Source organism: Hyperolius riggenbachi, chromosome 1, assembly GCF_040937935.1.
Source record: "Hyperolius riggenbachi isolate aHypRig1 chromosome 1, aHypRig1.pri, whole genome shotgun sequence".
NCBI lineage: Eukaryota > Metazoa > Chordata > Amphibia > Anura > Hyperoliidae > Hyperolius > Hyperolius riggenbachi.
In genome coordinates, this window is record NC_090646.1 from 81,496,409 (window position 1) to 81,522,473 (window position 26,065).

The 26,065-nt window shown below is 44.6% G+C and overlaps 1 protein-coding gene and 1 long non-coding RNA gene across 3 annotated transcripts in view; both read right to left on the minus strand.

The window, feature by feature from the left end:
* Positions 1-8,054, minus strand: part of LOC137563389 (uncharacterized) — a 96,175-nt gene extending 88,121 nt beyond the window's left edge. The window contains exon 1 of the long non-coding RNA XR_011030341.1: positions 7,306-8,054. This is a non-coding gene — a long non-coding RNA (uncharacterized lncRNA). The remainder of the gene's footprint in view (positions 1-7,305) is intronic.
* Positions 8,055-8,424: 370 nt separating this feature from the next.
* The window catches only part of SLBP (stem-loop histone mRNA binding protein), an 88,319-nt gene continuing 70,678 nt past the window's right edge, over positions 8,425-26,065 (minus strand). The window contains exon 8 of one of the 2 annotated variants that reach the window (XM_068275760.1): positions 8,425-8,986. In XM_068275760.1, the coding sequence (XP_068131861.1) occupies positions 8,870-8,986 (117 nt within the window). In that variant the 3' untranslated portion in view covers positions 8,425-8,869. The remainder of the gene's footprint in view (positions 8,987-26,065) is intronic. The other variant, XM_068275751.1, reaches the window with a different exon arrangement.

Consider the following 26,065-nt stretch of genomic DNA (forward strand, 5'->3'; position numbering starts at 1 on the left):
CAGGCCCTGCTGGGCCGATTTTCCTAATTTTTTTTAAAAGTTGGGGACAATCGCCGCCACTTGCCTCCGATGCGGCGCTACCCGCCGTGTAACAGGGGCCCCCCAGACCCCGTGCGCAGCCTGGCCAATCAGTGGCAGGCAGCGCTGAGGGGTGGATCGGGACTCCCTGTGACGTCGATGACGTGGATGACGTCATTCTGTTCGTCGCCATGGTGACGGGGAAGCCCTAAAGGAAATCCCGTTCAGAACGGGATTTCCGGATGGGCTTGATCGCCGGCGGCGATCGGAGGGGTGGGAGGGATGCCACAGGTAGGGGGAATCATGTAGCTAACGCTAGGCTAGCTACATGATTTAAAAAAAAATACTGCTGCACAGCCACCCTGGCACAATCAATAGAACGGCAGGGTTATTAACCAGCCGGGCGGTATGGACGAGCTCAGCTCGTCCATCACCGCCGGAGGCTGCCGCTCAGGCCCTGCTGGGCCGATTTTCATCAAATAAAGAGCAGCACACGCAGCCGGCACTTTGCCAGCCGCGTGTGCTGCCTGATCGCCGCCGCTCTGCGGCGATCCGCCGCGAGCAGCGGCGAAAGAGGGTCCCCCCAGCCGCCTGAGCCCAGCGTAGCCGGAACAAAAAGTTCCGGCCAGCGCTAAGGGCTGGATCGGAGGCGGCTGACGTCAGGACGTCGGCTGACGTCCATGACGTCACTCCACTCGTCGCTATGGCGACGATGTAAGCAAAACAAGGAAGGCCGCTCATTGCGGCCTTCCTTGTTTATTCTGGGCGCTGGAGGCGATCGGAAGAACGCCTCCGGAGCGCCCTCTAGTGGGCTTTCATGCAGCCAACTTTCAGTTGGCTGCATGAAATAGTTTTTTTTTTATTTAAAAAAAACCCTCCCGCAGCCGCCCTGGCGATCTTAATAGAACGCCAGGGTGGTTAAATCCCTGATGTACATTCTGACATTTATTACATGGTAACATTTTTACTGTTGGCAGGTGATGTAGCTGCTGCTTGCTTTTTTGGCAGCTGGAAACAGCTGTAAACAGCTTTTTCCCACAATGCAGCAAGGTTCCCAGACAGGAAACTGCCAGGAGTACCTCGGTACTCAGAGCTTCTTGTGGGAAGGGTTTCACCACAATATCAGTCATACAGAGCCCCCTGATGGTCTGTTTGTGAAAAGGAATAGATTTCTCATGTAAAAGGGAGTATCAGCTACTGATTGGGATAAAGTTCAATTCTGTATGTTTTTGGGATTTGGGAGGAAACTAGAGTGTCGGGAGGACACCCATGCAGACACAGGGAAAGCATACAAACTCTTTGCAGATTGTGCCCTAGCTGGGATTATTTGCCATGTTATCATGGAGCACAGTGGCGTAGCTACAGATTATGGGGCCCCATAGCAAAATTTTCATGGGGCCATAAGATGCAGGCATTCTTGAGCAACGCTACTTCCCCCTTCCCTACGGATATGAGTTAATTAGGCAATTTACATTCTCATGCAATCTACATAGTGTGTAGTCTATGGCCACTGAAACAGTCAGAGCATGGAAGAAAAAAAGAAAGTTAATAGTGAATACATTAAATACCACCTGAGCCCCCTCTGCTCCAGTATCCCATAGCGGCTGCTATGCCTGCTATTGCTACACCCCTGATGGAGCAACAATGTTGCTTGCAAATTTTTGCCAGTCATTTTGGCACCGAAAATGCCGAAAAGTACCGTACATTGTATTTACGCAACAAGTTCAAAGGAAACATTTTTTTCCCGATGCAAAACTTCAAAAAAAAATCTAAAAAAAGAGAAAAATCAGAAACTTATTACAGAATGATTTTTTGAGGCATTTTTGCTCGAAATTAGAATCTTACATTATTTTCGCGAAAATTAAAGCGAAAAGTATATTGGCAATTTGGCGTTTTCGCTCATCACTGTGGAGCAGATGCAGAAAGTTGGGGACCGGATTCGCCAGGCATTCAAGATCTCACCAGGTCGGCATCTTCTGCGCCTGTGCGATCGCGCTCATGTGGCATGGAGCATTTTGGGTAGGCCTTCGATAGGCTGCCAGGGGATAGAGGAAGCCCTAGGTAAGTAGATTTTTTTTTGTTTTGCTCGCACCTGTCCTTTAAAGAGACACTGAAGCGAAAAAAAATATATGATATAATGAATTGGTTGTGTACTATGAATAATTACTAGAAGATTAGCAGCAAAGAAAATATTCTCATATTTTTATTTTCAGGTATATAGTGTTTTCTAACATTGCATCATTCTCTAATATGTGCAGATTACACAACACTCAGCATTCAAAATGATTCTTTCAGAGCAGTCTGTGAACTAATGACCTCTCCTCTGCCAGAGGAAAAGTAAAAAATTAACAGTTGAGATAATAAATGTCAGAAAACAGCCCTCTCCATGACTTTGAAAGTCGTAGAGCTTAATGACTTTTTTGTATAGAGATAACAACTGGAGTTTCTTAAATCTTCCTGTACTGGAAACAATTAAGCTGGCCATACACTGGCCCAATTTGCCGCCATTTCGACAGCAGATTCGATCACTGGGATCGAATCTGCAGCCAATCGTTCGCGCTACACGCCGAATTTTGATCCATTTCGTCTGATCCCGTCGATCGCTCCGTGCGGAAAATTACCGTCGATCGCCCGCAGGTAGGGAGTGCGTCGCTAGCGGCGTTCGAGTACCCGACGACCGACGCAATAGAGCCGCATACATTACCTGCTCCGCCGGCACGACTACCCCCGGTCACCGCTGCTCCGTGTCCGCGCTGGTCTCTGGAATGCTTCAGTTCCTCCTGCCCGGCAGAACGTTTAAACAGTAGAGGGCGCTTTACTGTTTAAACTTCCTGCCGGGCAGGAAGAAGTAAAGCATGCTGGACCTGGAGACCAGAGCGGAGAAGACAGCGGAGACCTGGGGACTGGAGTCGCGCCGGCGGAGCAGGTAATGTATGCGGGCGGGGGGAGCGGCGGCAGCACCACCACCACCACAACAGATTGTGAACGGTTTCAGGCTGAAATCGTTTCACAATCTGTTTGCAGTAAAGGTAGCCATACGATCCCTCTCTGATCAGATTCGATCAGAGAGGGATCTATCTGTTGGTCGAATCTGATGGCAAATCGACCAGTGTATGGCTGGTTTTATTTCTTAGCTGTACTACACATACAAATCATAATATCATATTTTTTTTTTCGCTTCAGTGTCTCTTTTAACCACTTGAGGACTGCAGGGCTAAACCCCCCTAGTGACCAGGCAATTTTTAGCAAAATTGGCCACTGCAGCTTTAAGGCCAAGCTGCAGGGCCGCACAACTCAGCACAGAAGTGATCCCCCCCCCTTTTCTCCCCACCAACAGAGCTCTCTGTTGGTGGGGTCTGATCGCTCCCCCCATGTTTATTTTTTTTAAAATAAATATTATTGTTTGTTGTTTTTCTTTAAAAACCCCTGTTTCTTTAAATTTCTTCCCTCCCTCCCTCCCTCCCTCCCCACAGCCAGCCAATTATGGCGATCGGCTGTCATAGGCTTCTGCCTATGAGAGCCGATCGCTCTCTTGTCCCCCATGGGGACAGCCGTGTCACTGTCACATGGCTGTCCCCAGTGCAGCGCTGCTGCTCATCGCAGCGCTGCACCTAGTAAATAGACGGCGTGATCGCCGTCTAACAGTCTCCCGAGCGGCAATAGCCGCTCGGAGACTGAAGGCGGGGCGGAGCTCCGCCCTCCTAGCACGAGATGCGCGCGCACCATGCGCGCGATCTCATGCAAAACAGAGCCCCAGGACTTTACGCCAATTGGCGTTGGGCGGTCCTGGGGCTGCCGCCGCGGCCACGCCTACTGGCGTGACGCGGGCGGCAGAAGGATAAAGAGAGTCTGAAGCTTAAAAAAATAGTTTTTTTTACAAGGCAGTCCTCTTCAGCAATAAGCCCATTGCTGAATTGCCGCATCCCTGCGGCAGAACATGGTTTTATCCCCCCAAAATACCGGGGCATAATTCCACAACTTTCCAGGTCGTGGATTTTACTGCCCGGGGAGGCAGAGCTTAGCAGTGTAGCTCTGCCTCCAGTCGCGTCAATCTCCGCAGATCTCCGCCTCTCCCCGCCCCTTTCAGTAAAAGAAGACTGAGAGGGGCGGGAGGAGGAAAAGATCTGCGGAGATTGACGCTAGCAGAGGCAGAGCTACTGTACAAAGCTCTGCCTCTACCAGGAGGGAGCCCCGAATTTTGCCTCGGGATTTTGGGGTGATTAAGACCTTGTTCTGCAGTGGGAGTGCGGCGCTTCAGCTATGGGCTTATTGCTGAAGAGGACTGCCCTGTAAAGAGCTACTTTTTTTTAGGCTTCAGACTCTCTTTAACCTCTTGAGGACTGCAGTGTTAAACCCCCCTAGTGACCTGGCCATTTTATGTAAAATGGGCCACTGCAGCTTTAAGGCCAAGCTGCAGGGCCACACAACACAGCACACAAGTGATTCCCTCTCCCCCCCCCCTTTTCTCCCCACTAACAGAGCTGTCTGGGGGGGGGGGGGATCTGATCGCCCCCCTGTGTTTATTTTTTTTAATGTAAATATTTGTTTTATTTATTTTTTTAATAAATTGTACTATTTTTTAATTATTTTTATTCTGGACCCTCCCTCCCTCATCCCGCCAGCCAATCACTGTGATCAGCTGTCATAGGCTTCAGCCTATGACAGCCAATCACCTTCAGGTCTCCCAGGGGGACAACCGTGTCACACGGCTGTCCCCAGTACAGCGCTGCTGCTGAAGAGGGACCCAATAAATGTAAATTTTTTATATCATACACATATTATCAATACAAACCCATGTGGGTAAAATATAGGTGATACAATCAGCTGGTATATATACAAAATGGAAAAAGTTCACTATTATATACAGGATAAACTCAAACAATTAAAATATTGTGCAGAAGTCCATGTATTTCAGTAATTCAACTAAAAATGTGAAACTAATATATGAAATAGGAACCCTTTGCAGGTGTTTGGGATGAATTAGCTGATTAGAGTCTGACACTTTGAGCCTAGGACATTGAACATTCTTACAATATTCTAATGGCCTCTGAGATTTTGATTTTGGGGTTCTTATAAGCTGTAAGCCATAATCATGAAAATGATAACAAATAAAGGCTTGAAATACAGTATCTCGCTTTGCATGTAAATAGTCTATTTCATATATTAGTTTCACCTTTCAAGTTAAATTACTGAAATAAATGGACTTTTGCACAATATTCAAATTTTTCAAGTTTCACCTGTATGTGTCAATTTGTCTGCTTTATTGCAATCACATGAGATATTTGCATTAGACCATATGAGGTGTCTACACCAATATTAACCACTCAGTGACAATTGGATATTTGTAATTATTTGTGGGGAGTGCACCATCAGTTTATTACTAAATGAGGCACATATGGTATCATTTTAACCTCGTCTTGGGTTGTAGAATACATTTTGGTGTGTCTTAAAGCTTGGACACACATCACATAGAAAAATAGGTACGGACAAACTCAATCCAGCACGAAAAAGTCATTTTCTAAATTATGATCAAATTTGGGAGAGTTTTAGCAAAACTACAAGAGACGTATGTAGTAACATTTTAACCGTGATAAGTAGTAGAATAGAGTTTAGAACGTTTTAGTGTTGAGGCCCATTTCTTGTGTATTTTTTTTAGTCACAAACTGGGAATCAAAGGCAATTACAGTTTTGCATAGGCTGTACCTAAAAAAAAGACTTGTAAAATGAAAACAAAGTGACAGAATATGAAAGAAACTTATATATTGTTACTTTAGAAACTCGGCTTTTTAAATATGTATGCCATGAGCGTATATTACTATTATTTTTGCAAATAAGGTCTTATAATCATCAATAGTGTGCAATGAGAAAACAAAAGACAGAAAAAAAGGACACCTTTATTTTCGAATACAATATTGTCACTATACATTGTGCTAGGAATCTCAATGATGTTATAGCCAGGATGAATAAGCAGAAAAAAATAGTGGGTTTAACATATAGTTAGCACTGTTTATTGTAAAGCTATAATGGAGGTAAATGGAGAAATAGTGTGTTTTTTAGTTTTGTTTTGCCTCTACTTTTCCATTTAAAATGCATTGAAAATAAGGTAATTACTAAACAAAAGTATCACACGCTAAAATCCTAATTGGTCCTGAAAAAACAATATATAGATCATTTAGATGTGATTAGTAGTAATAAAGTTATTGGCGAATGAACGGGAGCAGTGCTGCTATGTGAAAATTCATTTGGTCCTGAAGTGGTTAAATAATCATCATTCCCCACATCCCCGTTTGTCCAAATTTGTGTTATTGTTGGGTCTCTGGGACTTTTTAGGAGACAATTAACTGTGATTTTATGCGTTATTTAGAAATCAATCGTATGTCATTCATTAAGGCTGCTTTCACAGTAAGACGTTACAGGCGCACGTTAGTGCAGCCTGTAACGCAGTCCACCGCACAGTAATGATCATTGTAACGCAGCACGTACGTTGAAAGTGCTGCATGCTGTGCATTATGCGCGGCTAAGCCGCGTTAGACTGTGTGCACATGCTCAGTAATGTTAGAGGAGGAGGTCTCCCCTCCTCCGCGGCCAGCCACATGGCTAATTCATATTCATTGCACGGTGTGACGTTCAGTGTTTACTTCCTGGAGCGCCGCTCTGCGCGGCGATTGGCTGGCGGGACCACGTGATGCCACATGCGTCCAAGAGTACGCATCGCGGCATCACAGACGCCAGAGTGAGCTGCACAACGTGGCTCACTCTGACGTCCACATCTAAGAGCACCAGGCGTTGCGTTAGGGGCACGTTATGCGACCATAACGTCCCCTAAAACGCAACGTCTTGGTGTGAAAGTAGCCTGAGTGATAAACCTTTATTTCACCACATTATATACCGGTACAACAGTTTAAAAGAGGGACACAATAAACGTCAATTTTGTAGATCCTTTTAAAATTCCTAGGGTGGTAAAAGGAGAGCAGTAAGCAATGCAGTAAGCAAAAGTGGCATAAAACTCTGACATAACATTCAATAAACATGTGTTTTACTACTTTTTACTACCCATGCAGTTATCATATTTGCTTTTGTGCACAAAAATCCCAAAGTACAGTTTACCTGCTCTGAAAGCTGCCATTGCATTTTATTGCATAGCTGCTGCATTTATATATATTAAAATCTAGTGATCACTTCTCAACTCTTTCTGCTTCTCAATTCAGTAAGATCAGTTTCAGCAGTTTGATAATGTTTACTAAATGTATCTGACAAAGGAATGTAAGCAAAATATAACGTTATCACCTCTTCAGATGCGGACAGAAGCTTTCCACTGAAACAAGGAGCTCTCCACTGAAGAACATAGTGCTGTGTTTAACTGTTTGAATGCTGTTCTGCTAAAAAAAAAAAAAATTGTGGTAGTAGATTTTATGCTGTAAATAATCTTTTAGTAGAAAGTGAGAATGTTAAATTTCATACCACTATAATAAGGTGTGAAAAAATCTCCCGAGAGAAAACTTATAAGAAAATTTTCCATTTATAGTGCTATTAGAATTCCTGTATAAGTCATCATTCCCCTTATTACCAATGCTCCCCTTCATTCCCCCATCTGGTTGCTCAAAACATCTTTCAGACCCATTTGTACGCTACGAAGCCTTGAGTTCTTATCTTAGCTCATAGGAACAACATCCTCAGCGGCAGGTTATGAACTTTGATAGCAGCCATAATTCAGAGAAAGTATTTCTGAAGCTATTCATATGTCCGGCCTTGATTAATGCTTTAATTGTGTATCAACACAGCCTGCAGTTTATAGCCCGTGGGACAGACATGCTCTACACTACTCTAAAACAAAAACTATTTCTGTGAAATTATTTTTGTGTGTTTTCGCCTACACACATTCCTGCGCTGCATACTTACCTTGGTCTGCTATTCTGCACACTGTAGCCCAGAGAGAAATATCTCTTCACATCCGTAGTGAGTCTGTAAGGCCAATATCAGACTAAGGGCTTGATTCACTAAACGTTGCTAACTGTTAGCACGGCTGTTAGCACGGCTTTTCCTGCATTTTAGTGCGTTTTCGCGTGAAAAAACTTGTTTTGCGAGAACCGCATTAACGCAAATTTCGCGCGATAATCGCATTAACGTTCGCGCGATAATGCAAATTTAGCGCACGAATGCGACCGTTAATGTGCGAAAAAGTCGCGTTATCGTTCTCACGCGAAATTTCGCACAATGCACTTTTCCCAGGGTGCTAACAGTTAGCACCGTTTTGTGACTCACACCCTAAATCAGGGGCGTAACTAGAGGAGCGCAGGGGGTCCAGAGCTGTGAGGTGCTCCAACTACTAGCCTCCCTTCCTCCCATACAGGGGAATATACCGTATTTTTTGGCCTATAAGACTCGCCTAGGTTTAAAGGGCAAAAATCGGTGAAAAAAAATACTAAACCTGGTGCATCTATAGTGCAGGGGCATCTTATGTACATTTCTTCACCCCCCAAACTGTCTCTAATTTACACTATCTACACTATACTGACCAGCTACACTACGCTAATTCCCGGTGCCCTACCAACTAAGCTACACAGCAATGCACTACACTAACACTACGCTACACTGCACTTACACTACACTGTACTACACTAACACTACTCTACACTACACTGCACTAACACTACACTGCACTGTACTAACACTACACTGTACTACACTACACTACACTGCACTAACACTACACTGCACTGTACTAACACTACACTGCACTGCACTAACACTAAACTACACTGCCCTAACACTACACTAACACTATGCACCACTTAAATACACTACACTGTACAACACTAACACTAAACTGCACTACAGTAACACATTAATACTACGCCTGATCCTGCCGCTGCGCTCCTCTCCCTCTTGCTCCAGCCGCAATCCTCTGCTCTGTCTCCAGGTGCCAATCATTGAAGCTGCCGCTAGGTCCTCTGTTCCTCCTGGACTCCTGTTAATGAAAAACACATTAACATAAACTTTAGTGCCAATTTCCCCCCCTCCAGCCAGAATCCTCTTTTCTTTTGTCAAGCTGCTGCCTCTGTTGCTATACACGGGGGTCCTCCGTTCCTCCTGGACTCCTACTTCCTGTATGACCTTATAGATATGTATGGATACTTACCGTGCCCCTTACCCATCTCTACAAAGGGTTACATTAAAAAAAAACACAGGTAAGAAATATTATTTTATTATATTCTAAATTAACCAGGTTTTTCTGGGAATCCCCATGAATTGTACTCATGCCCCTGCTTGTATGGGCATATGAAAGGGGTGGTCAATGAGATGTAAACAGTTTTGAGCTGACGTTTATTTTATGCTAATTTTTATGCAAACATATGCAGCTAGAAAATGGACCAATCAAAAGCCTGCAGCAGCAGCATTGGATCGGTCTGTTTTCAAGATACATACAATTGAATAAAAACTTGAACAAAAAATATGCAAAGGCATTTGGTCCAATTTAATTTGCATAAATCTGCATAAAAATTAGCATGAAATCTACATCAACTCTGAATTATTTGCACCTCATTGACTATGGGCTGTGGGCAGCAGGGTGGCAGTAGCAGTTAGCATTCATCCTGCTACACAGAGTTTGCTCATAGTGGTCGGCGGCTACCAACAGCCAGTTCCAGTACTCCGGGGATGAAGGGGGAACAAAGGGGCAATTACAGAGATCTCTGAACTGCTTGGCACTCACTGAATGTGTTGCTCACCAAGGATCCTACAATCTAATCCCTGCCATCATCTCACTAACTTTCCTCAGAGGAGTTTATAATGTAATCCCTGCCATCATATCACTAACTGCCCTCAGAGGAGTTTATAATGTAATCCCTGCCATCATGTCACTAACTATCCTCAGAGGAGTTTATAATGTTATCCCTGCCATCATGTCACTAACTGACCTCAGAGGAGTTTATAATGTAATCTCTGCCATCATGTCACTAACTGTCCTCAGAGGAGCTTATAATGTAATCCCTGCCATCATGTCACTAACTATCCTCAGAGGAGTTTATAATTTTAATCCATGCTCTCACTTCACTAACTGTCCTCAGAAGAGCCTATTATCGAATCCCCGCTGTGTTGGGGGGGTTTAGGATACTGTCGGTCTGGGGGCAGCTGGTTATAGTGGGCCTTGGGCGGTAAAAAGTACAAATCTGGCCCGGCCTGGTCTTGTTTCACACCAAGAGGAAAGACCACCAAACTCTTGGTGATGTAGTTTCTGGGACTTTGGAAGGTGAAAGACAGTGCAACCAGTGGATGAGAATTCAAGTCTTGGCCTTAGAATCTAAGGCTTGTGCATACTGGGCCCTAATAGGACAGAAAAGTTATTTAGTTAAAGTTTAATATTTTTCTCAGCAATGGCTTCACGGTGTGCCTTAATGCTAAGGTCATGCAGTCACAATACGCTTCATACCGCACATTTAAAGTGGCTGCCGTGATCTTTCAATAAAAGTTCACAATGTCAAATTCTTTCACCTTGAAAGCTCTCTGCATCAGTGATTATATAATAATATAAATATATGTTCTTCTCTAGAACCCATCTGAAGAGCATTAATAAATTCCCAGTAAACAAAACGGTCTTTTGAGATAACTTGTTTTTCCCGGAGTTCGGGGACTTTCAGAGACAAACACTTGACATGTTCTGAGTACACAATGCTCCATGATGTGAAAAAGCTCAAAGTCTGGGCTCCTGTCAAAGTTATGAAAACACGATCCTTAAATCACCTTGTTGGATGAGGAAACCAGAAGTCTAACTCCAACTCTCAGCATAACTTGATTTTGTAAGCAGGGGCAGTTTAAGGTAAATTGGGGCACAAGTGCAATGCTAAGCTTGCAATCTAATTGGCCCTTTGACTATGCATGCCAGGACATGAGCAAGCAAAATGTCTAAGTCTCGCAATGTATTGGCTCCAAAAATCTCAATTTTACAACGCATTTCGCATTTTACATTGACGTCAATGGTGCTGACTTTTGCAGTTAATTGAAAAGACCCCAGACATGCTCTCATCACTAAACTTGCTAAACTTGGGGAGAATAGGGGTTGAAAAAAATAAAAATACATATCCACTTACCTGGGGCTTTCTCCAGCCGTGGCAGACAGAAGGTGCCCTCGCTGCCGCTCCAGAGGCTCCCGGTCGTCTCCGGTGGCCGACCCGACCTGGCCAGGCCCAGCTGCCAGGTCAGGCTCTTCTGCGCTTTAAACTGCGCCTCACGGGGGCGCGCTGACGTCATCGGATGTCCTCCGGGCTGTACTTCGCAGGCGCAGTAGTTCTGCGCCTGCGCAGTACAGCCCGGAGGACGTCCGATGACGTCAGCGCGCCCGCGTGGGACGCAGAAGAGCCCGTCGTTAGAGCGCAGAAGAGCCCGACGTGGCAGCCGGCCTGGCCAGGTCGGGTCAGCCACCAGGAGCCTGCGGAGCGGCGGCGAGGGCACCTCCTGCCTGCAATGGGCTGGAGGAAGCCCCAGGTAAGTGGATATGTATTTTTATTTTTTTCAACCCCTCCCTGAACCTTCCCTTTAAAGCCTTTTTTAGTTTTTGAGACAATTTATTTTTAAATAATTTTTTTTAAAGGCAGTTAAATTACAGATTGCTGCGGTATACTAATAATTGTTTTCTATGTATTATATTAGCGTACGAGAGGTATCAGCGCAGGAAACTTGGGCACAGGATACAGCCGGTATATGGCTGATCCTGCTGCTGCACAAGTTCCCGGGCGTGCTAAATACTATTCCCCCACATGGATGGAGAATTAAATTATTGTGTTTTAAAAGCAACTTCAGCTCCGTCTTTTGACGGCACCGAAGTTACTCCCTGTGCACCGCTATAGCTGTAATTCCTATTACGGCCTATGGTGGCGCCAGCTGCGCCCACGTCTCCTGCGCTCGATTAACCGTGTTCGATTATATTATATTTTAATAAAGCATTCAGCGTGGAGTGCCCTGTCCCAAGCCTCTTTAATCACTTGCCACCCATGCAGGCTAGTATAGCCAGAATTTGGAGCCCAGACAATGTGGAGCTCTGCATCCTGAGCTATACCATTCCACATGGTGCATGAAAAGGGAAGGCTCTGGAAGAAAGCTAGATCTAGATCTAGTCAGAACTAGAAGGAATCGTTGTTAGAAGAAAATGGCGAGCTTCTGAGAGGAACTGACTGTAAGGTAAGTATGTAATATTGATCTGCAGGTTTATTGCAGATCAATATCTGTAATATATAAACGTGTTTATTTTAAATAATTTTACTCGGTTCAGGTTGCCTTTAAAGACATTTAGGTCGGTTTTATACTAGCAACCAGCCTTTTGATTGCGGTGTGATTGGATGATCGCATCGTAAAGCAAAGCTAAAAATAGGCTTTGTAGATACCTGCGGTAATGCGCGGAAATGAGCCTTCATGTAATCCTTGGCAGCAAATCAAATCTTAAAGAGAAACTGTGACCAAGAATTGAACTTCATCCCAATCAGTAGCTGATACCCCCTTTTCCATGAGAAATCTTTTCCTTTTCACAAATGAATCATCTGGGTGCTCTGTATGGCTGATATTGTGGTGAAACTCCTCCCACAGTGTGATGGTCCTGACAGTTTCCTGTCTGTGAACCTCATTGCTTTGTGGGAAATAACAGCTGTTTACAGCTGGGTCCAACTGCCCAAAAAGCAAGCAGCATCTCCTTCCACTGACATCACCTGACATCAAATGTCACCATGTGTTAAATGTCAGAATGTAAATCAGGGAGAGGAAAGGTTTTACAATGGGCAAACACTGACTAAATCATTTATACATAATTATTGTAAAAATGAAGCACTTCTTTTTATTACATTGTTTTCACTGGAGTTCCCTTTTTAAGTGAGGCTCCCTAGCACTCACTTCCTGTGAAGGAAATACGCATTGCAAGCAAGCATATTGATAGAACTTGCTACCGCGCATGCACAACACAAACGGGAAAAAGTTTCAAATATCTGTGGCGCTATTGACTTACATGACTTCCGGTCCGGATGTGGGCCCATAACGTGCTGATGCGTTTGCGCCAGATCAGATCCTTCCGGCGCATCGTAGCAGGTATGAAATGACCCATTGACTTTCATTGCTTTAGCGTTACCCTGCGGTAAAAACTGGTATTTCAACGCAATGGAAACGATCTAGTGTGAAAGGGGCCTTTAGGACAAGACTATGTACTCCGTAAAACACTGATGCGAGTAGAGGCAGAGCTACTGCCCAAAGCTCTGCCTCTACACGGAAGGAGCCCCAAATCTTGCCCAGGGGATTTGGGGGTGATTAAATTTAAGACCTTGTTGTGCTGCGGGAATGCGGCGTTTCAGCTATGGCATTATTGCTAAAGAGGACTGCTAGGTAAAAAGAGTTTTACGCTTCAGACACTCTTTAAAGTGCATGTATTCCATTTCTACCACCACCCTTCTGTTTTGAAGCACATATAGCTGTCATTGTAGCAATTATTAAGGAATGCTGACTGACAGCAGAGCAGAGGGAGGCCTACAGGTGAAAGCATTGAGCAGAGGCACAGCAAGCATGTGGGGGAGGATCGGAGGTGGCAACCATCTGAAATAATATTCAGGGCAACATTCTTCTGAAGTGCTGCCTGGAAGATCATCATTCATGATGCTGTCAAGAAAAGGCTGTGACATAAAACAAACCTGTTATTGTATACTTACTAAACAGCATTATATTTAAAGTTAATATAACGTGACAAAAAAGAAATAATTCAGATACTTACCTATTGAGAGGCAAGGCTCTGGATCCTATAGCGCCTTCCCTGCCCTCTCTTGCTCCCCTTTAAATTGCCATCTTGGGAGGCTTCTTGTATCTCTGAGTGGCGGGCTACGTATTGCCCATGCGTGAGTGTGCGCTCACGTAAGCCAGGCCCGTACAGGGGAGTGCAGAGAGGTGGGGAGGACCCTCATGATAGGGCAGCTGATGTGGAGGGGAAGCAGGGGTTAAGTGTTGGAGGGGGAGGTGCTGTAAGCGCTGGGAGGCTAGTTGCTGGGCTGAAGGAGATGCAGGTGACGTGCAGGAAGAGGAGGAGTCGCAGCCAGTTTGTGTGATTCCCTGATGCGTGAAGCCGTCCCACCCTCCCTTTTGTTTGGTTTGATTGTTTTATCATTGGGTGGTGGTTATGTCATTGCAGCTGGTGGGGTAAGGGCTCCGGAGTTTCTGGTCAAATGATGATGGTAGAGCAAGGTTAGCCCTGGCAGGTACGGTCAAGGGTGTCTTCTTCAATGAGATACGGTGGTAAATTATGGCATGCAGCTGTCCCCAAGTTGGCGGCTGCGACTGGGGGCCGGTTACATGGCTGCATGCCTACTATGCTTCATTACACTCCAGACCCCTTGCCCTGGTCTATTTTGGTTAATGTTGATGGCTGATGTTATTTTTGATACATTGTTAAATTATTTTATTAATAATGAAGAAAGGCTGCTTTGGCCTTTATAAAATTCCAGCGTAAATTGGCAGTCCTTTGTGGTTATTTTTATAGTGAAAAGGATTTTATTGATAAGGTACCGTTACGATAAGCTATGCCCATATCATGCGTAGTACGGAGCCGCCCGCCTTCGGATGCACCGAGTGCCCCAAATGGATACTTACCTCAGTGGAGGAAAGCCACTGGGTCCACCAAAGGCTCCGCTTTTTCCTGTCACCTCCACCAATCCAGCGTTGGGACCTATCCATGAACTGCGTCTGAGCAGTGGCCCAGAGCCAATCGGGCTCAGACATGCAAAGCTTGAAGTGTACCAGAGATGTAAAGTACTGGTGTATTTATACTTACTTGGGGCTTCCTCCAGCCGCATGAGGTGTGTGGGCTCCCTCGCCGTCCCCTCCGGCTGCTCCGTTCACTTGTTATCCCCACCGGCCATGTGGCCAGTCGTGCTTTTCTGCGCATGTGCAGCCCGGCCGCAGGCATGCCCCCGCCATGCTCCCGTGCCCAGGTGTGTCCTACACCTGCAAAGTACTACTGTGCGGATGCAGAACGCTCCCGGCTGCGGATGTACATTGGAGGGTGCACAGACAGCTGACCCGGGGGGGAAGCAAAAGAACAGAGCGGCCAGAGAGGATGGCAAGGGAGCCCATGCACCTCATGGGGCTGTAGGAAGCCCCAGGTAAGTATAAATACACCTATAATTCATGTCTCAGGTTTCCTTTGAGCTTTTAAACCTCGTATTACTTTTTCTGCAGGGCTGGCTTTTTATTTATTTTTTTCTAGACTTTACTTGTACTTGAAGCTCATAGCTGAATCATGACTGACTGACAGATCCCTAAAGGATTCTATTTTTATACTGTACGTAATTAATTTCATCAATCAAACATTGCAGCAAATTATTTTTTATAAACTCACTCAGGTCCTCTATAAACCTGGCGCATTATTTCACATCAAAGTGACTTTAATGGACTCCTGGCAGAGGCAGTTAGGGTGGATGGAGTGACAGTGACAGCAGCACGCTCTGAGGATCAGATGACCTGGGAATCCCCCAGCAGTTCTCAGAAGCTGTTTGTAGCTGGTTTAGTAGCTGTTTTTCATGGCTGAACAGAGGCCTGGGCTATTCTGCCATTGTCTGCTTATAATACCCATGTCTGTGCCGCTGGGACCGGCACAACACTTGTTAGAGTCCATCTTCAGCCCAGGATCTATGGAGATGATGCTGCAATCTTCACTTAGGGCCGGTTGACACTTGTTTAAAAAAAACTTTTTTAAAGCTCTGCAGAAACGCAGGAAGCGGATCCTATGTTAAAAATAGGACCCGCTTCCACTTGTGCAGAAACACGGATCACACGCGTATCCATGTTGCACAGAAAGAAGACGTCGCAGAGAGTCCAAATTTGACACTTTTTCCCGGACTGGACAGGAAAACAGGTCCACTGCAAGCCTATGAGAACGGGATACCCTGATGATGGCGGAAGGCCGAAACTAGTCGGGACAAGAGCGTGCAAAGCTGTCCACGCAAGTATTCATCGGAGTACCACTGTAGTGGGAAGTGCTGTTACCAGAGGGGGTCCTAATTGGTACAGGACCCTCCATCCAGATGTCAGTGAATCTTGCTATATTTTAATCGTTGATGTTTATGCTGAATAAAGAGACATCTTTGGATAAATCCACTAAGAGCATCCCTTTATCTTCTTGTGCACTGAGCTTGCACTAACAGGTCCGATTACCGGAGGAGAGGGATCTCTGGGGGTGGAATACATCCATTTGATTTTATTATCTACATTGGATCATCTAGCGCTGTGGCACTTATCTTAAACTTTTAACTCCTACCAAACTAATTAACCCCTAGTGTTACCCTGTAATGGTTGCCGGCCATAGCGATTAGAAATGGCCCAAACTGTTCGCCAGCGAACAGGAACCGGCGAACTTCAGTGGTTCGCGATCGCGGAGAACCGCTAACCTTTCCGGAAGTTCGGTTCACCCCCATAGTGCATCCCATAGTGCATCATTAGGGTCAACTTTGACCCTCTACATCACAGTCAGCAGGCACATTGTAGCCAATCAGGCTACACTCCCTCCTGGAGCCCCACCCCCCTTATAAAAGGCAGGCAGCATCAGGCATTGGACTCACTCGTGTGCCTGCAGTAATTAGAGAAGGGAGAGCTGCTGCTGCTGCAGACTCACATAGGGAAAGCTTAGTTAGGCTCTTGTAGGCTTGTTAGCTTGCTTCTTGCTGATTCTTATTGCTAAAAAGCACCGCTCAACAGCTCTTTTGAGAGCTAAAGTTCTTGTGATCTAGTTTTTTTTTTGTGTGGGCCACTTATTATATACAGCCCTGTCAGTCAGTCGCAGCTGTCCTTTGGCACCTTAATTCCTACTGTCATGCCCAGCACATTCAGTGACTACCTGTGTGTGTGACAGGCAGCTGCACATTTGTAATCCCAATCACTGCACTTGTTCACTGTTTAGTGCACCTACCTACCTATACCTACGTGTGCTCACGCATTGTTAATACCACCAGTCATTGCACCTGTCATTGCAGTCTGTGTGTGTGACAGGCAGCTGCACCTTTGTAATCCCAATCACTGCACCTGTTAACTGTTCAGTGCACCTACCTACCTATACCAACGTGAGTGCACGCATTGTTAATACCACCAGTCATTGCACCTGTTCAGGGTACCTATGTGTGTGTGTGTGACAGGCAGCTGCACATTTGTAATGCAAGTCACTGCAACTTGTTCACTGCATCTGTGTAACTGCACATTGTTGTACCAGCAGTCACTGCATACCTGTTCACTGCACCTGTGTAACCGTACATTGTATTAGTCAAGTCAGTGCATACCTTTCACTTCATCCCCCCCAATATGGACAAAACAAAAGGCAGAGCCAGAGGCAGGCCACCTGGCAGGTCTGTTCGAGGTCGCGCTGTCGTGATTTTGTGCGGCCCTTGACCAAAGTACAGTGTTCAGAAGAAGGCACGTGCCATCAACCCCCAATATTGTCAGGACATAGTTGACTATTTAGAACACCTCATCTTTCTAAGCTTCCGCATGGAAGCGTGACATATCTTCCTCCTCCTGTTTTGATTCTGGCACCACACTTAAAGCGGAATATAACCCTGCATTTCAACTTTGCTCTAAAACATTATTTACAGCATATTATATGCAACCAGCATTTTTTTTTACTAGACCAGCATTTGAAGGGTTAAACACAGAGGTTTAAAGTTCCCTGGAGAGATATGCAGAAGTTCAGATAGATACATTTAACAAAATAGAATGTAACAAGTGATAAATGTTACACACTCTTTGGCTGTCCTCCAGCTCCTTCTCAGTCAGAGAGAGTGAGTCACATTCCACACTTAGATACATTTATGTAAACAAAATGTATCTATGTAAGCTTTGGATGCGTCTGCAGTTCTCTCCAGAAACTTTAAAGCTCTGTGTAACCCTTCCAATGCTGGTCTAGTAAAAAAAAAAAAATGCTGGTTGCATATAATATACTGTAAATAATGTTTTAGAGCAAAGTTGAAATGCAGGGTTATATTCCGCTTTAACACTCATTCGGCCGTCACCACCAAAGTACCATCACCCCAGGGCTCAGCGTTGTGGAAATTTTTCTGTCTGTCTGCCTCAGATGAGAGCAATGCCATCTGTACTCTCTGCCACCGAGAATTGAGCCATGGAAAGACCAAGACCCGCGTAGGGACAACTACCTTACGAAAGCACATGATTACAAAGCAAAAACTGCAATGGGATGACCATCTGAGGAAAAGCAGCACACAAAAGCAAAACCACACACCGCAGTGGAAGATACCAGGCCGCATTTTTTCTCAAAAAAGGTGAGACCTAAACTGTACCGTGATGTTGAAAAGCAAGTGGTGGCATCTCTGGCACACAGCGTTGGGTCAAGAGTCCATCTGACCACGGATGCCTGGTCTGCAAAGTACGCTCAGGCCTGCCCGAAGACTAAGTCAGTCCCCACACACAGCATCTCTGCCTGCAGGTTTCTTGACTGCCTTCTCCGCCACCCCCAACAGGGTCCACCAGGACTCCAGGTAGATTCCTGATTTTTTAAGGCCGCTGCTAGCAGCGGCCGCTATAATAATTTTTGTGGTGCGTGTACATGCTTGTCATGTCTAATTTTTCTGGCTGCACTGCGGCTGCAACAACAAAACAAAAGCCATGTACATGTGTCAATTCCCCTTTGTGATCGTTACCTTGCCGCGGTGAAGGGGCTTGCGTATCACAATGAAGCAATGACCGCCGGCTATATGAGTGTCTCGGGGGGGGTGGCACACCAAAGATAATAAGGTCGTTGCTTCATTGTGGACAGACCAAATTTGATCAGCTGGACAGTCACTGTTATTCTGTCATTGACCTACCTCAGCCTGGCAACCATATGAGCTTGAAAACCGCTATCACCTGCACTCTGGCCATGGTGCGCACCAGTCCTGCACGGCCGTCACTACACAAACAGCTGTTTGCGGTGCGTTACACAGCGAGTTTGGTCTGTCAGTGTGAAGCAGTACACTAATTACACTCCCTGATTGATGTATACACATGCAAGATGTTTTAAAGCACTTTAGGCCTGCAATTTAGCATGCAATGTGATTTCTGCCCTTAAAACCCTGCTTTGCGTCAAATCCAGATTTTTCCCCGGGACTTTTGGCGTCTATCCCACTCATCCATGCAAAAACTCAGATGTTACACCCCTTGAAACATCTTTTCCATCACTTTTGTGGCCAGCATAAATGTTTCTAGTTTTCAAAGTTCGCCTCCCCATTGAAGTCTATTGCGGTTCGCAAAAGTTTGCATGTTTGCGAACGTTTGGAGAGGTTCGCGAACCTAAAATCGGAGGTTCGGGCCATCTCTAATAGCGATCAGATGCTATCACTATGGCGACAGCTTGGGGACCCAACACTGTATAGATGCAACAAAAGTTTGTTGCCTAGCAAAGCATCAATACAGCACTGCGGTCCCCAAACTGTGTGCCCCTGTGATCTCATGCAATCGATACAGACGCACAAGCTGGTGATAATGGTACGCTCCATGCCCAACTAGTGATAAAATATGGATTTATGGTATAGTTTTAACCAGGACGAGCCAAGTAATATGTTGAGGTGATTAAAAACTGTAGCACTTGTCATGTAAAAGGGGGAAACATGAAAAAAATTGTAACTTTTGCATTTACGCCTAATTTTTCTCCATAAATTGCCCGTGAAAATAAATAATTCTGAAAAAAAATGTTACCCTAAGAAAGCCTAGAATGTCCTGAAGAAAAAAAACAATAATTGTGTCACTTTTATGGCATAGGTAGTAACAAGTTATTGCTGTATCAAAAGCGACACAGCTAATATGCCAAAATTGTCAGGAACCTTACGGGGTAAAAACCCTGGAACCTCAAGTGGTTAAACTCCTCATGTTATCTGCTAGACTGGCCAACCTGCTGCCCAATAGCAGCTGAAGGACTGTTACTCCCAGCATGCCTTGCTGTCCACAAGGGCCTTGATGTTCTGGCTTACATTGTTCAGTTACAACAAAGGCACTCTGTGGGGTTTATTCCTCCTTCAGGGCTTGTGTATATGATTGTACTAAGCAAATATAAGGCTGTGGTCGCTACACAGTATGAGGCAGTCATCTCTATTTTAGAAAAAATACATGATTATTGTGGTTTTGCATAACTAAATGTAGTGTGTAATGCTGGAATTGCTTCTTATGCCTGGTACACACGATGCAATTTCTCGTCCGATAGATGGTCGAATAGATAATTTCCGAGGGGTCTGATCTGATTTTCAATGCTACTATAAATAAAACCCACCCATTTTATTTGTCCGTTAGTCCCAGCTATCCAGGGGCGTAGCAGTAGGGGAGGTAGCAACCGCATCTGGGCCCTTGGGCCAGAGGGGCCCCAAAGGGCCCTCCTTCAACTGCAGTATTAGCTCTCTATTGGTCCTGTGCTCATAATAATCACTTCTATAGATACTTTGAACAGTGGTAATCATTAACAAGCTGCTTCCCGCCCCCTTCTTACACCTCTGACACTGTAGTTGCCATTGGCAGGTTTTGGTGCGCCGTATCAATTGTTATGTATAGAGTGCTTGTGGGGGGGGCCATTGTAAAACTTGCATTGGGGCCCACAGCTCCTTAGCTACGCCACTGCAGCTATCAGAACATTTAAATTATGCTCCTAGTGCAGTGTATAGCATCATATAATATTTGGAAGCAAAGGTGTATTTTTTTATGGTTTTTTTTTTGTGTGTGTCAGGTCAAAGCCCTTATGTACGGAATGCTCGTTACTGAGAGTTCTATGCACAGAGGGATATATTGCTTGCTTGGCAGTTGGAACAATGCAATAAGGTTTACAGACAGCAAACTGTCAGGACTATGGTCATGACATCACACTGTGGGAGGGGTTTTACCACAATATCAGCCAAACAGACCCCCCTGATGATCTATTCGGTAAAATGTAAAGATTTTTCATGGGGATGAGCTACTGATTGAAATGAACCCGAGTTAAAGAGAAACCGTAACCAAGAATTGAACTTCATCCCAATCAGTAGCTGATGCCCCCTTTCCCATGAGAAACCTTTTCCTTTTTACAAACGGATCATCAGAGAGCTCGGTATGGTTGATATTGTGGTGAAACCCCTCCCACAGTGTGATGTCAGGACCATGGTTCTGACATCACGCTGTGGGAGCCTTGTTGCATTGTGGAAAATATCAGCTGTTTACAGCTGCTTTCAACTGCCAAAAAAGCAAGCAGCATCTCCTTCCTGGGACAACACCTGCCAGCAGTAAAAATTTTACCATGTGATAAATGGCAGAATGTAAATCAGGGAGAAAAAAGACATATAATACAATGGGCATACACTGACTAAATCATTTATACTTAAAGGGGTTCCGTGGATACTAAAAAAAAACACGAAAACTGACACTTACCCGGGGCTTCTATCGGCCCCCTGCAGCTGTCATCTCCCGCGCTGTCCTCCTACGATCCTCTGTTCCCCACCGCCAGCACCAGTCTATTATTTGTCTAACAAGACGATTAATGCTTGCTCCCGCTTGCGTCTCCGGGAGCTTACTGACCTGGAGCGAGCACGCGCTGATCATCTAGATCAATTGTTCCAAGACCAGTGGCAGGGAACAGAGGATCATAGGAGGATGGCGCGGGACATGACAGCTGCAGGGGGCCGATAGAAGCCCCAGGTAAGTGTCAATTTTTGTGTTTTTTTTCTGATCCGTAGAACCCCTTTAATTATTGTAAAAATGAAGCACTATTTTATTGCATTGTTTTCGCTGGAGTTCCTCTTTAAAGTTCCTCTTTAAGTCTTCTTCACATGGGCGGCTGACCTGCGGCTTGTCGGGCAGTTCAGCCTCCCAGCTGCCGGCCAGGAGTGCCATTAGGGGTGCAATTAAAATATAGTCGAATGGCAGCATTTGTACCACTGCTTGACATGCATACCCAGTAGCAGAGAATGGCAAGATATTGCGTACAAGCATGGCTGCGATCACGCTCAGATAGGACTCAGTGTGGGGGCCGCCTCTTCACCACCCGCACTGAGTGTTAGCAAGCACATGGCCGGGGCATGGGAGCAGCTTCCCCTGGTTAGGGATGGATGGTTTTTTAGGGCTGTTTAGTTCTCTACTGTGAGAGAATGTGAAAGTTGCTATTTCTCTCTCAGTAAAACAAAAATGTGCTTAGTAATTTATAGAGGAACTGTAGTGAGAATAACATTATGAATACAATGACTTCTTTTTTTACAATATTCAATTATAGATTATTTAGTCAGTGTTTGCCCATTGTAAAATCTTTCCTCACCCTGATTCACATTCTGAAATTGATCACAGGCGGCGACATCTTTAGTCCTGTCAGGTGATCTCTGTGAAATGATTGTTTAGTGAGCGTTCTACATTGGGGCCCCCCCAAACACCCTATTTATAACAATTGATACGGCACACCAAATCCTGCCAAGAACAACTAGTGTCAGAGTTGCAAGAAGGGGGAACAGTTTGTTAATGATTACTGCTATTTAAAGCATCTATAGAAGTGATTATTACCAGCTCAGGATCAATAGAGAGCTAATACTGTGGTTGAGGGAGGGCCCCTCTAGCCCTAGGGCCTCGATGTGGTTGCACCCTCTATACCCCCTATTGATACGCTACTGTTCCTAATGCCTAACCCTAAAACTAACTTCCTGACGCCTAACCCTTAAACCCACCTTTCTGATGCCTAACCTTTAAACCCCCCTTCTTGATACCTAACCCTAAAACCAACTTCCTGATGCCTAACCCTAAAACGCTCCTTCTCAACACCTAACCCTAAATGCCCCTTCTGGACACCTAACCCTAAAACCCCCTTCCTGACGCCTAACCCTAAATCGCCCCTTCTCGACACTTAACCCTAAAACCCCCTTCCTGACGCCTAACCCTAAATCGCCCCTTCTCGACTCTTAACCCTAAAACCTCCTTCCTGACACCTAACCCTAAAACGCCCCTTCCTGATGCCTAACCCTAAAAACTACCTTCCTGATGCCTAACCCTTAAACCTCCCTTTCTGATGCGTAACCCTCGGCTGCAAATAATGTATATTCAAAAAACAATATATTTCTAAAACAATACAATTCAAAAGGATCATTTACAAAATAATAATACTGGAAACCAATTTCAAAACGATAATTTTCAAACTGATAATTCGTAAAACGAAAAATTTCAGTTAGACAATCCCAGCGTCCACTTTTTATCTGGCGCCCAAATTCCTGCTTTTGGCGCCCAATAGTCGATATTTTGCATGAGCGCCAATGCGGTGCCCAAATAGTCCATTTGCTGCAGGTGCCCAAACTTCCTGCTTCCTCACTACAGTGCCTCTTTAATGTACAGTGGGATGCGAAAGTTTGGGCAACCTTGATAATCGTCATGATTTTCCTGTATAAATCGTTGGTTGTTACGATAAAAAATGTCAGTTAAATATATAATAGAAAAACAAAAGTTTGCTTTCTTAAAACAGAAAGAATTTGCGATAATTCAGGTTGGAGTGAGCTTGAGATGTCTCCCAGAGCAACACTGCTGAATATATGCAAATTAACCATTGTTACCCTTAGAAGCTAAACACACCTCCAGAACCACTGGAACCACTGGAATGCAATGATGTGTCAGCTTGTTAATTTGTACAGAGCCAGAATAATCCAACATGCATACAGACTGTTTCGGATTGTTTGATCCTCATCAGTGCATGGCATGGATTAATTTGGCTCTATGGAGTAGGGCTTGTAACACCGAGAGGTACAGACTAACCAGCAAGCTCTTGGTGACCCAGAACTCATTGGAGTGTGTAAGGGACTACAATGGTCCTAAAAGCCCCCTTACTAAAATGCTAAGAAAAACAAAAGTTTGCTTTCTTAAAACAGAAAGAATTTTCGATAATTCAGGTTGGAGTGAGCTTGAGATGTCTCTCAGTGCATCACTGCTGAATATATGCAAATTAACCATTCTACCCTTAGAAGCTAAACACACCTCCTAGAAGAGACACGCACAGTGATATTTGAGAAATGAAGTTGAGTTTATTTACAGAAAGTGCGCAATAATTGTTTAAACTAAATTAAGCAGGTGCATAAATTTGGGCACCACAAAAAATAAATTAAATCAATAGTTCAGTAGATCCTCCTTTTGCAGAAATTACAGCCACTAAACGCTTCCTGTAGGTCCCAATGAGAGTCTGGATTCTGGTTGAAGGTATTTAGGACCATTTCTCTTTACAAAACATCTCTAGTTCATTCAGGTTTGTCTGGGGACTGAGATGGCCATTCCAGAACGTTGTATTTGTTCCTCTGCATGAATGCCTTCGTGGATTTTGAGCAGTGTTTAAGGTTGTTGTCTTGTTGAAAGATCCAGCCTCAGCTTTGTCACTGATTCCTGGACATTGGTCTCCAGAATCTGCTGATACTGAGTGGAATCCATGCATCCCTCAACTTTGACAAGATTCCCAGTCCCTGCACTGGCCACACAGCCCCACAGCATGATGGAACCACCACCATATTTTACTATAGGTAGCAGGTGTTTTTCTTGGAAGGCTAAGTTGTTTTTCCTCCACGAATAATGCCCCTTGTTATGCCCAAATAACTCAATTTTAGTTTTATCAGTCCACAGTACCTTATTCCAAAATTAAGCTAGCTTGTCCAAATGTGCTTTAGCATACCTTAACCTGCTCTGTTTGTGCTGTCGGTGGAGAAAAGGCTTCCTCTGCATCACTCTCATATACAGCATCTCCTTGTGTAAAGTGCACTGAATGGTTGAACGATACACAGTGACTCCATCTGCAGCAAGATGATGTTGTAGATCTTTGGAGCTGGTCTGTGGGTTGATTCTGACTGTTCTCACCATTCGTCGCTTCTGTCTTTCCGAGATTTTTCTTGGTCTGCCACTTCGAGCCTTAACTTGAACTGAGCCTGTGGTCTTAAATTTCCTCAATATGTTCCTAACTGTGGAAACAGACAGCTGAAATCTCAGAGACAGCTTTCTGTATCCTTCCCCTAAACCATGATGGTGAACAATCTTTGTCTTCAGGTCATGTGAGAGTTGTTTTGAGACCTCCATGTTGCTACCCTTCAGAGAAAATTAAAAGAGGAGGGAAACTTACAATTGACCCCCCCTTAAATACTTTTTCTCATAATTGGATTCACCTGTGTAAGTAGGTCAGGGATCACTGAGCTTACCAAGCCAATTTGAATTCCAATAATTAGTTCTAAAAGTTTTGGAATCAAAATGACAACAGTGCCCAAATTTATGCACCTGCCTAGTTTTATTTAAACTATTATTGCACACTTTCTGTAAATCCAATAAACTTCATTTCACTTCTCAAATATCACTGTATGTGTCTACTATATGATATATTTAACTGACGATTTATACAGGAAAATCATGACGATTATCAAGGTTGCCCAAACTTTCGCATCCCACTGTACGTACAAAGCTATAGCATACTATGTGATCAGGTATTGCTGCCTCTCCCTGTGATGGTCACATCTGCATGTAAAATACGTGTCACTGGGCGTCAGGCGGTGAGGCCTCTGTCCTCTGTACGCTGCTGATAAGCTGATACCAACAGCAGATTTCTCTGAATACTTAGTAATGCTTTCTCATGCCATCGCTTACATCAGAAAAAAAAATCCTAATAAGTCATTGGTAGATAGACATACGTACGTGTGTGTTTATTTTCATACACTTACTTGCAGAAATGTGCTGCGCACGCAAAAAAGGTATAAAGCTTGTAATCAGGACTGAAACGCCACAAGTACAAAACCAAGAAGTTTTTAATCAGGAGGATACCATTTGTTGGCTAACTTAAAAAAAATAAGAGTAAGCTTTCGGCTATACTGCCTTCATCAGACCAGAATCCTGGATGAAGGCAAAATAGCCGAAAGCTTAGGCTTTCGGCTTTCACTAGAGCGGGCAATGGACATTTTCTGTCCATTCTCCACTCATTGCTAAATGGACAGAGAACAGTTCCTATTTTATAAATAGGAGCCATGCACATTTGTCACTCTGTAATGGATCCACGGGATCCATTGCAGTAAGCGGCAGGGCTGTGAAGTCGTTACAAAAATCA